This window comes from Molothrus ater, chromosome 6, assembly GCF_012460135.2.
Source record: "Molothrus ater isolate BHLD 08-10-18 breed brown headed cowbird chromosome 6, BPBGC_Mater_1.1, whole genome shotgun sequence".
Taxonomy (NCBI): domain Eukaryota; kingdom Metazoa; phylum Chordata; class Aves; order Passeriformes; family Icteridae; genus Molothrus; species Molothrus ater.
The window spans coordinates 48,823,007-48,841,019 of record NC_050483.2 but is presented as its reverse complement, the minus strand read 5'-3'; the positions used below and the strand labels follow the sequence as shown (position 1 = coordinate 48,841,019).

General features: G+C 35.0%; 1 protein-coding gene across 4 annotated transcripts in view; it reads right to left on the bottom strand.

Moving 5' to 3' along the window:
- VRK1 (VRK serine/threonine kinase 1) overlaps nt 1-18,013 on the bottom strand; it is a 46,916-nt gene that overhangs the window by 11,086 nt on the left and 17,817 nt on the right. For 2 of the 4 annotated variants that reach the window (XM_036384391.2, XM_036384390.2), the window contains exons 2-11: nt 14,406-14,561; nt 12,902-12,957; nt 8,472-8,541; nt 7,981-8,068; nt 6,474-6,582; nt 6,240-6,332; nt 5,092-5,224; nt 3,749-3,869; nt 2,813-2,871; nt 1,794-1,972 (exon numbers count right to left, since the gene is read on the bottom strand). In XM_036384391.2, coding sequence (XP_036240284.1) covers nt 1,794-1,972; nt 2,813-2,871; nt 3,749-3,869; nt 5,092-5,224; nt 6,240-6,332; nt 6,474-6,582; nt 7,981-8,068; nt 8,472-8,541; nt 12,902-12,957; nt 14,406-14,556 — 1,059 coding nt within the window. In that variant the 5' untranslated portion in view covers nt 14,557-14,561. Of the gene's footprint in view, nt 1-1,793; nt 1,973-2,812; nt 2,872-3,748; nt 3,870-5,091; nt 5,225-6,239; nt 6,333-6,473; nt 6,583-7,980; nt 8,069-8,471; nt 8,542-12,901; nt 12,958-14,405; nt 14,562-15,897; nt 15,914-18,013 lie in introns of those variants that run through there. The other 2 variants (XM_054515231.1, XM_054515232.1) reach the window with 2 other exon arrangements.

Sequence of the window (18,013 nt, the reverse complement as noted above, 5' to 3'; positions counted from 1 at the left end):
ACTGTGTTTTTCTTTTTCAAATTAGGCATTAAGCATGTCAAACAAAATTCAGCATGTGATAGAAGATTCTGGCTTTCAGAGGCAAAATGCTACTGATCAATGGCAAATTATATTTATGGAGAATAGTTTTTAATGAAGTTTGGAATTTGGAGCTTATTTTTAAAACACTAAGTCATCTTCTACCCTAGCCTATACTGCAGCTGTCACAAGGCCTACAAAAGTCAACATAGAAGGAAGTCATCTGTCCTGGTGTTTGGTCAAAAGCAAGAATGTTATGATGTCCATCAATCTTATTCTGTCCAGACACTCTAGCAGTAGCTGGCATGAAGTAGCATGAAGTCCACTGAAATATGAAGCTGACAGCTGAAAACAGTTACTCAAGTGGGCCAGTAGCACTCCCTGTTTTATCTAAGTGCTTCGTATTTGTGACAACTGAGTAAGCTGACCATGCAAACGGTTCTCAAAGTATATAAAAACAAGAGAAACCCAATGAAAAAGCTTACTTCTTTTTGCTTGGAGGTAAGAACCTATGGAAAAGGATTATCCACCCTTTGGGAATGGTCTTGACTGATACAGGCTAAAAAAACCCAAGATTTTTGAAGTTTTTATTCTATTGCAAATGTGCACCAGACATCTCTGCTGGACAAGGACATTAAAGGTCACAGATGCTGGCTCTGCAGCAGGCCAACTTACTCAGCAAAGAAACCAGCCAACCATTAAAGTCAGACTATTTTTTCCCCAAAATACAGGTCACAAGCCATATCAAACCACAAGGGAACAGAACTTATGCCATCAAACTCTCCTTTTGGAGGGACCTTTACACTCAGTTCAGCCGAAAATATTAGTATAGAGATCGCAGCTGTACGATTTTAGCCAAAATATTTACTAGGCAAAAAGATCTAAGAAATGCTGAACGTGTATCTTCAGAAGACTTTAGAATCCTATAGGTTTTTTATTTCCTGCTTTTCCCTCATCTTTAACACACTGCTGATCATGCCAGTAAGCAATGCAACGTACTTGTACTATTATCCTGTATTGTAATTCTCAGTTCCCTGGTTCATGCTAAGGAACCAGCAAACTGCCGACCTGCTATTAACAAATGTAAATAAAGAAGTAATAAATGCAGTTTGAAGTAGAAGATGATAATTACTGTCCCATTATATGACCACTTTTTTATGGATATAAGGTGTTTAAACATACACTTTCCCTAAAGCTTAAAAAGTCCTTAATGCCGTATTCAAATTGGAATTCAAGTCTAGAGTTTAAGGCTTCTTAAATACAAGGAAGAAAACACCCCTAGCCTACCAATACAGTTAAGACTCAAAAATAACATATTAGATTAGTGAAATCAATATGTGAATTCCAGAATGAAGTACTTGGCATAAGGATGTATACTTAAAACTAAGCTTTGTACTAGTCAAGGAAAGGAAATTAATACAAAACAAAAACTAGACTAATCTTACATATACTTTGATCCATCTGGAGTTTTACCAATTTAAAGAAATAAGTAAATTAACCAAATTAATGTTCAAACATAATTATATCTAAGTATACAAATTTTGTTAACCAACGTACTATCAACTGTAAAGGTACCCCTATAAACATCATTCTGTATTAAGTTTTATTAACAATTAGTTAAGTTTAATTAGAAAAATAATGTGTGCAACTAGGACTTAAACATTTCACTATTTAATTATTTGCTACTGGATTAAGTTATGACACCTACTTCCAACATCACTAACTCTTACTCAACCAAATGCAATAAAAGATGACATGAATTTTGAGAGTAAAACCTTTTGCACAGGATTTCTTTCAAAGTCTCCATTCTCTGCCAAGCCAAAGTCAAGCAAACCATCATCTTTTTGTCCAATGGCCTTGAGACCTTGCAGAAGTATTTCTCGGAAATGCTGATAAACAGGTTTCTCTTCATAGCTGAGTACCTTCACCTTTTCCATGTATTTGGCTATTTCATCTAAAGAAATGGCACCTCCAATTAATTTCTATTTGAAAACATTTTAATCATTCACTTTTACTACAAAAGAGACAGAAATTATGCATGCACTACTTATGCTATTCTTGAAATGGTTATTTATAAACTCATAATAATTATGTCTTTACTACACATTTTAGAAAAAAATTATACCAAGGTTCATTACCCAGTGATGACAGCATCACTGTTTTTTACATGTTTATTGCAATGAAGAAAACAGTCAGTCGTAAAAAACCCTAATAGGCCAATTTTCACCAATGAATGCTTATTTACTTAGTATTTCTTATGTCTATATTTAAAAATGTGGAAAAGGAAATTCAATGTTATCTCAGAACTTCATCAGTTCAAGACTGAAACTTATACTAAATAATACATGAAACATTAGGCCACTGAAAAAACAAGTCACACTTGAATGAGAAAACTCTTCTGATCACCAGGAATAGCTAAAAATAACTAAATAGTAAGATCCCAGGAAGGTGTATTTCTAATGGAGTCAGTTTAAAAATAATAAATAATGTACTCAGCAAATCACCTGTGCCAAATAGGAACAACATATACTTCAAGGCTGCACTGCTTCTTAAATTTCCCTATCTAAAATTCAGTTGTGAAAAATCAATTTGCACATCTCATGTTTGAAATGAATACTTTGCTTAACCAGAAACAACACAGTGTTTGTAGTGTACAAAACTGCAGCCAAAATGAAGTCTAGACTTCTCTTAAGCAACAATCTAATTCATGCCACTTTGTTGCTCCTGATTGAAAGGAATAATTAAAATAGGTAAAAAGTTCAGTAAACAAGTATTTTAAAATAGCTCCTCTTACCTGGTTTATTTTTCCCAGGAAAGCATTTGTCCATCAAAATGGAAATATTATCTCTACATCTGAAAAACAAAATTAATCAAAACTACTGTTTCTTTTGAATTTTCAATTTTGTCCTGTTCTGATAATCTATTTAAGTACCCAGTCTGGGCCACTGTCAGACACAAGAAACACTACTGCATAAGCCTCTGTTATGACTTAGCATAGCCATTTGTAGGTGTGCAGCACATTTCAGAACCTGATGAATGCCAGATGGGCCATCTGAAACAGTTTTTGATTCTCAAAAGCAAGTAGAAGACTGAAGAAAAAGAACTGGTCCATTTTCAACCCTCACATACTGATGCTAGGAAGCCAAATAACAAATATTTGTTAATGAGACAGAAACTGCTGCACTGGGACAGCAGTTCTCTTCATATTAAATATGTGACGAGAGAAGGCTGATTTGGGCTGAGGGGAAGATGAAGGCACGTTGACATTGAGGCTGAAGGACAAAATGAAAAATAATCTTAAAATCCCATAACAGTAGTGCTCTAGCTGGAATGATGCTCAAAGACATTTAAGACTCCCCTTTAGCCCTCACTTCTACCACATGCATGAGAGCATGGTGTTATAGGGACTCACACTCCACACTTCTCTTCCTGTAAAGCACGACTGATGGTTACCTGCATCCTGCTAAAAGTGCTTTTGGCTTCACCATGGCAATTCTAAAGTGCCAATACTGCAGTGGAAAAATAAACATCTCAGACACGCAAAGGAAGCCAGCAGAACAGTACAACTGAAGTTTAATTACATGTCAAGGATACATGAGACACAAAAGGAAAATGGGAGGTATACACAGTAAGAGCAGCTTACCAAAAGGGAATGTACTCAAAGTACAAAGCATTTCTACAGAAAGACATTTTCATTTTCAAAAGAGAATGAAAACAAATAGCTTCTCACCTGATTTTTGAGTCTCTGACAAAATTTGGATCTTTCAAATTATCTTCCCATGGTAGATGGCCACTAAGCCAATGAATCATACAGTAACCCAAGATCTCCAGATCACCACGTCTCGATGGTGCTAAATTATAGATGCACATACAAAAAAACCAACCATAACATAAGTTAATAAAGTACACACAGTTTAACAACAGTAAAAATTTATAAATCTGTTAAGACAATGCTAACACTGCTTTATCTGTTACTTATGTCTTTATTTTAGCATGAAAGCTAGGAAGGAAAAAAATATTGTTCCTACATCTGGAAGGATCACTTCTTTTTCAAGCCCTTTATCAACTTCTCCTATTCAAAGACATGACATGCTGCAGTTATCCCAATTTGGGAAGCTTTTTAAGTACTCAGGTTGTGGAAAAAATAGAACAAGTTAGTGAAGTGATTGACTTTCAGTTCAAAATAGTTTTTACTTCCCTTCATCTATAAAAAGGTAAAAGTGTTGAAACCCCTACCTCCCCCAAAAATATTCTACAATGCTGAATTATTTTATGTGGCCTGATAAAAGGACTGTATGAGATCAGATCCCAAAGCCTTCACAAAAAACCCAACCTAGAAATAAGCAACCACAAAAAAACCCCACCAAAACAATTTGCGTATACAGTGACCACAGACTACACTAGAAATATAAATCAGCAGATCAAGTTGTCTTTGGTTATGTTCAGCTTTAAGCATCCTCAAGTATATAATCATTTTCAACAACTGTTATTTTTGCAGAAAACACTCTTATGCTAATAAAGCAAAATTTAAGAAGTAAGAAAATGAAATTGATATTCACTATAAATCCTCAATGATTAATCAGACATAAACCTGTCCTTTACATATTTAACCTTTTCTCACTTCTTGTTTTTGATGTTCAGTGACTATAGGTATAATTAATTAATTAAATGACTTTTTTTGAGTTAAAATAAAAAATATTTTCACATTGATAACAGCAACTATTTTTCTCCTAAAAGCAGGACCTACTTTTCTATCAAGATCTACCAAGCACTATTACATTTCTACTTGGTTAATAAAAAGCAATATAAAAAGCAATATGCTGAACCTCTTATCTTTATAAATTAAGGAGCTCTTAAGAAAGTTACATTAAAAATACAATTAGTAAAATTTAATAAATAGAAAAAAAGAAAAATGCCAGCATATCACATGAAGAACAAAAATTTAAAAAAAAGGAAAAGCGTGTTTTTTAGAATCACAAACCTGGTTTGTTTATTTGCTGCACTGAGTTTTACAAGTCCTTTATTTATAAAAAGGGATATGCAAATGCCTATTGCAGAGTTTTACATCCTTACCCACACCCTTGTGTGCATCAATACTGGTATATTCCACAGTTCCATCATGGCACCTTTTAGGATTTTCTTTATATACTTTGTGAACTCCTTCAGGACAGTACCGGTGGGCAAGTCCATAATCCACCAGGTACACCTAGTAATTCCCACAAAGTATTAGAATGTTAAAGAACCATAAATACAAAAAATACACAAATAATAAACACAACTCCCAACCATTCTCACAACTTCTTTGAAAGTATTAAGAATGGCAAGTTGTTCAACTGTGAATGATTCTCAGTACTTTATTAATCTTAACACATATGATTTGAAAACAATATGTCAGTTAGGTTTCATTGTTTTCCACAAAGCAGTCTGATCTGGAAGTCATTTCTTGCTGCTACAGAAGGCAAGTACAGTACAATAGTTATTACCAGTAAAACGAGATTTTAAAAAAGAAAAACAAACCCAAGTAACAAGCAAAAAAAGAAGTAGTGTCCACAGAGTTATAAACACATTCACTGTGCTACCCTCTTTAAAGTCAGTTGACCTCTTTAAAGTCATTTGAACAATACTGCATACTACTACCACTCAATAACAACGCAGTTACTTTAAGAGAACTGAAATTACTTACTATTTTACATCTTTCACAAGCTAAAACATTTGAGCAAGAACAAATCCATAATTTGAAACTCTAATATGCATTGTTTGAATAGTAAAGAGAGTTAAAAATGCAGAAAAATGAAAGACTTCCGTAAATCAAGTGGAACAATCAACACTGTAAAGGCCAATTTTTCCAAGTAACAGAACACTTATCTGATGGATTTCTTGAACAAAGCAGAGGTAACAATGCAGACAGGCAAACATAATTTACCAGTGTGCTACATAATTTTAGGCTTCCACCTGCAAATACCTATTTGTGAGTCAATTTTTTTTTTAATCTCAAGAATTTCTCTAGAATACTAGTTAGGCCAAATAGTCAATTGATAACTGTCCAGAAAAATGCATTAAAAAATCATAGAATATTAACTAGATATAAATGTCAAGCAGAAATAATGTTACCATATACATTCTTAAAAATGAGCTTCTGCTAGATTTCACAGGTTCAAAACACTTTCATTGTTGTCAAATAGAAGGTTTAAAACATGAGGAGTAAAATGCATTATAAATACCTGATTAGGGTTCTTGTAACTCAGAAGGAGGTTTGAGGCCTTGATGTCTGCATGCACATATTCATGCTCATGGACATATTCCAGAATATCAAGCTAACAAAACAAAAGTCATTTAAATGCAGTACCCAGGTCTGCCCACCAGAGGACCTGGACTCGGCACAAAAGTGGGACTGAACAGAGACATTTACACAGGGAAGATAGATTAAGAAAACAAAATGTATTTTTTAAACTTACTACTCTCAGGCCTAATTGTAGTACAGTTTTATGAGGAAATTGTTTTGCATTCTCTTCATACATCTTCTGAAGATCTCTGCCAAATCGGTCCATTATCATAAATCGATAGCTAAATTCAAGGAGAAAAAAAAAATCAAAGCCAAAAAACCAGCAATTTTTATTTCCGTGTTAACTGTACTAACTAGTGATAAAATATGTCTCTCTCAAAAGAAACTGTGGGAAATACTTGAAATACAGCATTTTTTAACACTGTACATCAATTCTTACCTTTTTCACATCAGCTACTCAAATGTTCATCCATCAAAAGAACTGCTCTATATTCTAGTTATGCAACAAAATAAGAAGTGCTCACAGAGGAAAGCATCCCTATTGTAACTCACTATAGGCAAAAGCAAGCATCATCTACTTACAAAAATACATTTCTTAGATTTTAGAAGTGGCTAAGTGATTTAACATGTTCATGTAAAATGTTCCTTTACTGAAATCTATTGCAAACATTTTTTGACCTATTGTTAACAACAGAAACCTCTCACTTGCCAGAGGTGTTCTGATATTCATTGCTATAGCCAAACTGGTTCTAGAACTAGGAGAGTTCATAGTGATGATATTAAAGAAATTCATGCACTAAACACTAAATGTAAAGTCACTTTTATTTGCAGGATAAAAAAAAATGCTACATTTACTTTTGCTATCAAAATGAATTTTGTTTTTACGTTAGGTTAGTTTTACAATTGAGGATCTACTGAAACTGATATTTCTGACATACTAAGGCACCCACACTGACTGCTTTATGCAGTCAGCCACACAAAGCAGCCTGACCTACTGTAAGCTGCCAGAGAACTACGAAAACTCCTCTGCAGCACAGCTGTTTAGAGAAGGGCCACTAGGAAACAAGGACTATTACATAAGCAGGCATTAGCATCAAAGACCAAGTAACAAAAACCTTTCCTGGCATGGAACAATACTAAAAACTATCCTTAGACTTAAAACATATTTAACATGAGACTAGCAGTTATTCCAGCTCACAGATTAAGCCAGAAAAAGCTCCATCCCTATGGAAAATAGAAGAGATTTGAGAGAGCAGTAAGTCCTTAATATCTGTGAGTGAAAATACACTTTAAGTGCACACAACAAGAAGAACTTTAGTCATATTATTCCAGGACTTGTACATTAGAAATTGACTTTGTTTTAATTACAATCTAAAAAGCTTCTAATCCACATATACATAAAGAGCATCATTATTTTACAGCAGTGTTCACAACAAATGAAATCTCAATTATAAACACTGTAACAAACACAAATAGGAGTTACAAACAGAATACAAACAAAATATATCTATTTATATAGTCCCTAAACACACCCTTGCCATGCACATGAAAATTTGTAGCAGAAGTTAACAACATGAAGATAAGCAGAAAATAGACCTTGTAAAATAACTTAGGCTAAAAAGAGATAATGTTTGTGGATGAAATAAATGCCAATATATGTCAAAAAAAGATATATTCACCTGTTTCCATTTCTTTCATGCAAGCCAGAACCCCAATATCTTGGTACACCTAAATATTTCAGTTTATGGGACTTAGTCCACTTCTGAACTGAAAATACAAATAAAGTTAAGTTCATGAATTTGCATGAGTAGAGACTTACATAAAAAGGGAGTAGTCACATCACTTACAGTTTCTGCATACCTGTACCTGTGAGCTGCTTATTTCATGGAAATGTATATGCAAAGTATACTGGAAAGTTAATCACATATCCATTGTAAGGACAGAGATGCAACTCAAGTTTAAATTTAGACAATACTACCAAGAGAATTACAAAGAACTTCTTACCAAAACCCTCTAATTTACTGTATATCTGAATTCAATTTCAATAATTTAAAAATTATCTTGAAAATTACCTAAAAGTATACTCAAAGTTTAACCTTACTTTACTTCTACAGGCTCTATTTTCATATATGGTTGTAGGTCATTAAAAACATTTTAACAGACTGCTTACTTTCATTTGGCTTAGCAGCTCGCATGTAGAACCTTAACTCAGTAAAAAGAGGTCCACTCTCGCTGGGTTCCTTTAAGACAATTCAAAATTCATTAAAAACTGCTGTGTTAATGCCTAAGAATTATTAAAAGCTGAAGCATTCACCCTATAAAAACATACTCTTCCTCAAATGCTCTCCTGATGCTGATAAACTCATAGAATATCTTCTTATTGTAAAAGAAATTTAGTTCCAAAAGCTGTTTTTATTATAACTGGCTTGACATTAAGGGTATCAAAAAAACACTGTCCCACAGCAAAAGACTAAAGAAATTAACTGAAATGTATAGAAATATTAACAATTATTGGCAGTTTAGCAGAGAACATTAAACAACGTTATCTCTGGTTCTCCAGATTACAGCTGGATTGCATCAGTTATAGTAGCCTTTAGTGATTTTAAAATAACACCTGAAATGATTCAATGAAAAAAATCTTAACAAAAGTTAAATAAGGCATTTTGTTCCCTTCATACATTAGTTGACCAAGATAAAAATAACAGAGGATTTCAAAATTTCTCTAAATTATAAGAACTACACCTATTTCAATTTCAGAAACACCTTGTATTTAGTATATTTCGGTTCCATTTTTAAGGGACAAAACTATAGGAACCATGTATTACAAGTAAAGTTCAAGAGAGAAATTCCTATGAAAACACCAATGACTTTAAATACTGCAAGAACAGCATATGGGCAAGTATCTTAATTCTACATTTCCAGAACATAGTAAAGAAAAAAGTAAAAAAAAAATTATCTCAATTCTTGTCATTTTTGAGTAACTGATTTTGAGGTGAGCTTAAGCAATTTATTTTTGTCTAGTTACTCATAGATATCCAAATTCATTCTATCTCTGTGAAAATATCCATTTTGGAATATCCTACATTTAAAAAATAAAACATATGCAATTACTGGCAAAGAAACTCAAGAATAATACAATCATATGACATTAGATACACTCCAATTTTAATCGGGTTTAATTTTAACTTTTAAATGCAGATGTGATTCAGCCAATTACTACAGGCCAGAGTGTAGCACGGAGCTAAGAGAGGCTCACTGCTGTCCAGTCTCACAGGAGCAATGCAGAGCTCAAAGCACCCTGACCATGGGCTCTGCTGGGCTGGCACATGGGACACGCTGGGGCAGATACCCCCAGCTGGAACATGCTGGGAGCAGACACCCCTAGCTGGGACATGGGACACCCTGGGAGCAGATACCCCCAGCTGGAACACACCTGGAGCAGATACCCCTAGCTGGGACATGGGACACGCTGGGAGCAGATACCCCCAGCTGGAACACACCTGGAGCAGATACCCCCAGCTGGAACACACCTGGAGCAGATATCCCCAGCTGGAACACGCTGGGAGCAGATAACCCCAGCCTGGCCACTACTCCTAGGCCTGGACACTTGATTACAAAGCTACTGCCTGTCTCCACCTCCCTTTCTCCAACAGCACTGCACTGATAAACAATGGAGCCAAGACAGCTTTCTGGCCTCTCCTTCTGAGGACGAACCAGAAAAACACCCAAAACCAAAGACCAGACAGTTTGTGTGATCAGCACACACAAACTTTGGTACCTGCAAATTTACTTTCACAGTTAGTTTATTTATCCACAATGGATAACAAATTAGTAATACAGAGATTATATATGCAGAGAAGAAGGGTAAACTAGATTCTTCTATTTTTTTTTTACTTGACCTATTCACTTGATCCTGTGTAGCATTATCTATCAATACCCTAACTTATTAGAATATGAATTCTCATATATAATTTTCATTTAATTTACATGGATTTCAACAATGTTGTTTTCCTACTAAAATACAGCCAAAAAAAGGTAGGCATTAAAACTTCTTACATTATTTATCCATAAATAAAGTATTCAAAAAAATTTATGCCTCACTGCTGAAAATGTGTATTTTTCTCTAGTCAGAAAGAAAAATCTGCTATCTTTTCATACTTGGAGAATGGATAAATGATTCAACCATAGACCAGATCTTTATGTTGACTATGAAGGGTGTTTTCCCACAGTACCATTAATTCTACCTACAGAAAAAGAAATGCATATATGATACTAAAAAAAGCTTACACAGCATCCAGTATTTGCCATAATAGTCCAGAAGGAGTACAAACACAAATTTCTACCGCTTTGTGCACAGGTTCATTCTAAATACATTACTTATAAAACTGAAATGAAAGTCTTATTTAAAAAGATAACACAATGAAAGATTATAGAGTACATGTCAAAACCGAACAAATTTCAAGTAGTGTTTTAAGAATTCTGATCTTTTTCAGTCAGCAATGTAATGAAGTGTAATTAAACCCTGCATCCACTCCTGAACAATGACATCTGAAAAGTCCACATGTTAAAAAGCATTTCTTTTTTAATAAAAACTGTGATTCATTTCATACTGCTCAGACATCAATACTATGAGGATATGTCAAAGACTAAGCCAATTTCCATCCTGCTCTAATAGCTTAATTTGAAGAACGTTACTATAGAAGCACATATTTTGTTAAACACTAGTAATTGTTCAAAGCTGTTAAGCACTTTGCTTCAGCTGATGGAAAAACTAGAATCCACCCAGACATCAGAAAATGGGCTCTTATCCGAAGTTGTGTTATACCAGACTGTAGAGGCATAATATGTTATGGGTCATTTGTGAGGCTTGCACAAAGACTGGGGCTACTCTTTATTGCCATAAAGACAAAATTATGAAAGTCAAATTAAAATTGAGTAGTCATCTGGGATATTAGCAATGGAGGTATTTACAAAATGCTGCAACAAAGTGAATCTAGCACAGGAGCAACCCAAAAGTTGGGACAACTCTTAAATTAAGAGCCCAAAGTGGAGAGAAGAAGATGGATGGGTTTCAAACTCAGGAAAAGAGGGTAACAGCAATTACACACAGCATAAAGTAATACATATCTGATGGTTTTCCAGCAAGTCAAACCAGATTCTTCCATGGGAGTGAAATGGCACTCTGCTTCCTGATCAGTCCAAACTCAGCAGGAGCCAGTAATTAGAAGCCATTGCCTCTCCCAGGCAAGCCACTGCTGTTATCTTCCTCTAAAACAGATGCACAATGAACACCCTCATCCTCAAGAGGACAGGCTGGCCACCACACAACTGCAGGCTGGGGCTCCTGGTCTGTCTGGAATTCCTGCCCACAAACACCTAAGGCAGCAGCAGCAGCAGCAGATCAATGTTGAAAGTGTGGCAGTCTGACATTTGTTTAGCAAGTACTGCTTTTTTCAGCAAAGGAAAACATTTCAGAGAGAGGGTCATCACAAACTGTACCTTGGGGTGCCTGAACAGATCAAAACCAGTATTCTAGAATTTCCCTTTTGTCAGCAGATGTAAATACCAAGATTAAAGGCACATACTAACCAAAATGTATTTTACTCTAATTTAACCTAACCTTATAGTTTCAGGAACAAATATTAAAAGCACTAACATGTACACAAAGTGGTTGGCTACTGTAGCAAGGTATTTCAGAATCATCATATAGCTTAATAAATAAAATGTTAAAACAGTGCAGTTCTGAACTGCACTGAAAAACTAATCTTCTACACTGTGAAGTTCTTGTACAGTTCTCTGGTATTTACTTTTATTGCAGGAACAGAATCACCACCAAGAAAATGAAGGGTTCTGGATCCACTATGACTATTGGCATGGTCCTTGTTTTTTACTAAGACTGTGGAAGATCTTACCCTATCTATACACTCTGGCAAAATTTAAGAAAAAATACTTAATACCTTAGGAAGAGCAATAGCCAAATCCAAGTAATTTTTTTTTTTTTTACTAAAACCATAAGAAAATTTCAAGTAATAAGAAGATTTTGATTATTTGCTACAATGGGATAAAAATAAACTATCAACAGTGCTTTTTCTTCTCTCTAATCATTAGGTTAAAAAATTATGTCAATGTTATTTTAGTTCAATATAAATTAGAACATCAATGTGGCTAACGAATTTTTATGAAAAAAACTTTCTGGAGACCTCAGGAATTAAAGTTTTGCTGTTTCTAGTCATGAGCCATCTGTCAGTTTATCAACATCCAGTGGTGAGCAACAGTTCACAGAGACTCACTGCTGAATCACAGAAATTCTCCAAAAGCTAGACAGATTTCATTCATTTGGTGATATCTGTGTTGTTTACAGGAAGCAAATGAAACAGAATCTGATCCATTTCAGGGATCCTTTTAAACTCCACTGATGTTCTATCATGATGTTCCCATACACAGGAGTCCCAATTCTCAGCAGCATTCCTCTGTCTCCCCACACTTTTATTTCAAACAGCACTTTGCAACTGCATTATTTTCAGAAGATGTTTTAAGTTACACATTCTATTCTAGAACAAATATTTTCAAGTTGAGAAGTAAAGATTCAAATGCTCTTACCACTTTTGCAACATAAGGGGCATCACTGCCAACCGACTTTGAAGAATTAACATCAGCTGTTAAAAAGGAAGCTTTTATTAGTAGTAGGAGAGGACAGCATACAGTCACTTGTTATGCAGTATGGACAAACATACAACGAAGTAACTAGGTGCTGACATGAACACAGAGCAGTACCTTAGCCTTTGGTAAGAGAATCACAGTATATGTGAAGGCTACTGTATACAGATATGGCATTCTTGCATTCTCCCTTCTTTTTGAGGAGTACAGACTGTTTATTAAATGAAGGCTTTTTTGTTTTTTAATCAAGTAACTTTTTCCTATTCAATAGTGATTCTTTTGCTTTCTAGGACTATTATAAACATACACATTTGTGAACATAAAGAAGAAAAATAAATTCCATGCTGCCATGTCACGTATCCAAAAGTGACCTTCTGTTGCTACTAAGTTGTTGGTATTTGTGACAGAAGATACAGATATGAAGAACATCAAGTTAGGCAAGTACAAAGTACAGGAACAGTCAGGGTCACAGCTTTGTGCAAATAATGGGGAAGCAGAGCAAGCTTTGGCTTGAACAAAGCAGGAATTCGAGTTGGAACTCCAGTAAATTTAGTAGCTCATTGAGTGAGGCTGAGTAAGAAGTTGAAAGCTTCTTTGGCAAAAAGCCACCCACTGGTCCTGTTTTTTCTCCTTAACCCACTTATGCTGCAGTCTGTTCATTTTAAAAGCAGGACAGATTTTTTTCCTGTTTTCCAACTCAGTATGAATCCAGCACAACCTTTTCCCCAAGATGAGGAAGACTATGTTATAATGACCATATTAACTTTCATCCCTTCAGAAATGTTTGAAAAATGACTAGAGTAAATGAAGCAGAAAAGTCTCAAGACCTCTCTTACCCGTTCAACTGTCCAAGTGAAAGAGCTACTAAGTATGGAACACTATTTCACTTTTAGAAGTTTTCCTTGCAACAGAATTGCCAAACAAGACCTGAACTGAGGCTCTAAACTGTAAAGTTCAACACTTCAATTTGTTTTTAGCACTGTTTACATTAAAAAAAAAAATATGGCATGCCAGAAGTTCAGAAGGCAATGAAAAAATAAAAGCAATACCAAAGTCAAAGCCAGGCCAAGTATTGGCTGACCAGTAGCCTCCAGATATATGCACTGATAGTTTCAGTTCAGAATTCATCATTATAAAGACAATCATGCAAAAATCCAGTCATACTAAACTAACCTTTCTATGGCTAAAAAGTAATGAAGATTTTGATTTTTAAAAAGAATGAACTACCACAGAAAACTCATAAAACTGGTGCTTAAAGCGACAATTTTTCTATTTCCATCTTTTTTTTTCAACACCATGACCCAAGCTAAGGTTCTAGCAGAAAAGTTCATGTGAAGATACTATTCTATATTCATATTTCTAAATTAGGGTTAACTTTTCATTGTTTTGAATGGGGAAAAACATTTAATGTCCATTTTAAAGAATTATCAAAGACAGCTGCACTTACCAAGGTATAGGCGTCCAAAGCCTCCCTCCCCTACAGGGACACCTAATTTCCATTCTTTTTTTGATGTGTCTGCTAGAACCTCCCCCAGACTAAACAATTCAGCAAGTTTCCTTTTTGAAGGGGCTTTTCCAGCTGTTTTCTTCTTAGGCATTTTCCCTAGAGAAAGTGAAGGGATGGAAAAATTAAAAAAAAAATAGGTTACATGTTGATCCAACTTATTTTACATAGAAATCTGTTAGAAATACAAAAAAGAATGGATTGGTTAAGCCCTAATTTGTTACTACAAAGACACCTGAAAAGAAATGCAATAAGCAGTTTCATCAGCATGAATTAAAAGTGAGAAACAACTAGTTTTTCCAGGCATCACAAAAAAATTTGACAGCAAAAATCTTCACAAGAGAAACTTATTACAAGACCTTGTATAATACATGCTAAAAAGATCTCAGAATCTCTCACATTCAATCAATCACAAAAAATCACAGGTCTGAACTTAGAAAAAAGTAAATTTATGAAATAAAGCTCATCAGTTTTCCTAGAGTTAAACTTGCATACTGAAAAACTGCAAGTCTTCAGTGGTAATATGAGGAATTCCTCTTAGCTGTAAAAAAACACATAGTACAGAGACCAGTAATGAGAATTACATCAGTACCATGACTGAACTGTGTATTGCAATTGCTGTATTTTGCCAAGTGTAACTTAGCAGTTGTATTGTTTTCAGCATATTTTATATCACTCTCCTAAATCAGAAATCTCACATAGCATCAACTATCTTCAAAGAAGTAAATTTGATATTAAATATTATATCCTTTATACATGGAACATCTAAAAGAACCTAGTCAGAGGGTAATGGACTCTGGCAGCAAGCAGTCTCCAGACACCACAGTCACTCAATACATGCATAAATACAGAAAAGAAAGTGCATCATTCCAGGCCAAAGTTCTTCTTTTTTAGGGTCCTTGTTAATTTGAGAGGAATTTTTGTGTCATGGAACCACGTCTGTATAAATTACTTATATCTAAATGAGAAACTTTTATGAAATATTCACATCACAGAAAGATACTGGTATTTATCAATACCTACACTGCATAAGCTTCATCATTATCACAAAACAGGATGTTTTGATTCTGCATTATTTTTCCATATTTCCACTTCTATACAGTAACATTCTTCCCTACTATCAAGACACATTTTACACATAAATTTTAAGACTACCTTTACCCACATCATTATCCATAGTCTCTTCAAGAAACTCCTCTCTACATCCCTTTGTCTTTCTTTTTTTTTTTTTTTTTTAATCTTCAAGGTGATACATAGTTTACTGTCTTGGAGGAAGATCTTTCCTCCAGATTTTCTACAGGAGAAAAATGAGACTTTCAAGCACCAAAGACAATTCCAGCCAGCTCAGATAAGACCATACCAATGAGAAAGCAATAGTGTCAAAGTGTCAGAAAGAACAGAGCAGTAGAAAAGCCTATATGTTGGTATCACTTACAAGAGCAGGCCAGAAAGATCACTGCAGACCTTTAAGCAGCTTCACAGGACATCTAAATCAGGAAATGGATTAAAACAAAGGGCAGACTGAAATTATTAGAAGTGCTAATGAAATAAACCAGAAGTCTGGAGCCCCAAAGCTGACTCAGATAAGGCAAGAAAGTGCAAAAATCAGCAGCATTGCCCAGTGACTCAGATGTGGGACAAGATCACACACACTGTCATCTAAAGGATACCAAAACATATCCAAAATGAGGACACTCGTCCTCAGGCTAAGAAATAACTTCTTGTCAATATAAGAACCATGCAGAGAGCTTGAAGGACTGCACCCCCTTGATCTCTGAGTTATTACAAATAATTTGGGCAAGACTTGGACAGATGCACTTAGGTGCTTGAATGCTGGACAGATTGTTGCCCGTAAAAGAAAACTTTGTAGCCTCTCTTACAATAAGGCTAGCAAGCCTGTGAAACAAAGCTATTGATACACTCCACATCTTTGACATTCACAGTGAGACTCTTGATAGCAGCCTTGCTTAAAAAGGACTTAAATTTACTTAAAATAGCTCCTCATGAGTATCAAAGGAAGAGCTGGTGCTTTCCTCTTCTTCCACACCCCCGCTTATTTTGTTTAACATGGTCAATAATTGTATGCCTGAAGGTATTTATTTTTAAAAAAAATTGTTAATGACAACTTTCCTTTATCCATAAAAGCAAAAATTCAAAATGGACATAAGTTTGAACGTCCCCAGCTGGGAACCCTGCCCTTAACAAATATACTAGATACACATACATGGTTTCTTGGCTGTCTGTATTCATACCCATCTGTTAACATGGCACTGTGCCTACTTACAAGTTGGTCAAACTATCAGTAGGCCATAGGTGCCAAACACTGATCGCTTGCAATGGGCAGCATGCACAATGCTGAGCACTCAATCTCTTGCAAAAAAGCTGTTACCCAAGGAAATATTTAAGCAATGGCTGCACATGCTTTCACATATATCTGGATAAATCCATTCAAATATCTTATATTGATTGACACCAAAGACACCTGGACACAGCAGAAATTCTCTACATGAAAAGATAGAACTAGAAAAAAAAACCCAATAAAAAAATTTAAAAGACAATTAAAATTTAGTACAAATTCTATTATTCTATATGCTTTTCAAATCATAATACAGTAAACACAAGGGGTTTGTCAGGAAACTTGTGCACCAACAAACATGACATAGAGCTGCCTGCTGTACACTGCAGAACTGGAATAAAGCCATCTACTTCTCCCTAAAATCAGTTTTAAAAATTCACCACCACCATCCCTTCAAAAAGAAAAAAAATCTTAAACTTTCCTCTCAGTACTTCTTTCCATCAACAAAGGAAATATTTTCTATCCACAGGTATTGTGAAGTTTAATTCATTAGTTCCTGCAATCATGCTAAAGTCCTTGGAAACAGTGCCATGGATGTCAAGTACTGTACTATCATTCAAGTGTCAGACCTGACCCTACTTAGCTAAGGTGTCTGACAAGAACAATATTCAAGGTGCATGATTGTAAACAGCAGCATTTTATGTTGCTACAATGTGCTCAAAACAAAGATTTTCCTACTAAGAAGTACGAATAATAGAAGTCTATTTGTCTAAACTCTCTCCAGAAGCCTCTTAGTACTACAAAGGCTTCCACCTAATAAAACATCTTGGAAGAAACAGAATACACTGTACTTGAGATAGCACTATTGACGCAAAACTGTCTGCATATCAGCGGTGTTATCTTTACAAATGTTGCCTGCTACAATTGCTACTTAAGCGATACTTGAACTCTTAGAAAAAATATGAATAGCCACTTCTTAATTCTTGCTGCCATTCATTATCAACAAAACTCTGAAATGAATACAAAACAAATTTATTTTGAAGGAATTTCTGCTGTGTGTCAAGTCATACTGGTGGCTTCCTGATCTTCCTCTTTTATTTTCTGGAAACTGTAATTCTTACAGTTGTTTATTTTAGTAGGATGTATTTTCATTGTCGACCCAGAGAAGGCATGCTAGTGACCTGTGCTCCTAGAGGAGCAGGTAGTTCCAGCAAGACCTGAAATCTATGTATCATTAAAACTGCTCATTAGTCAA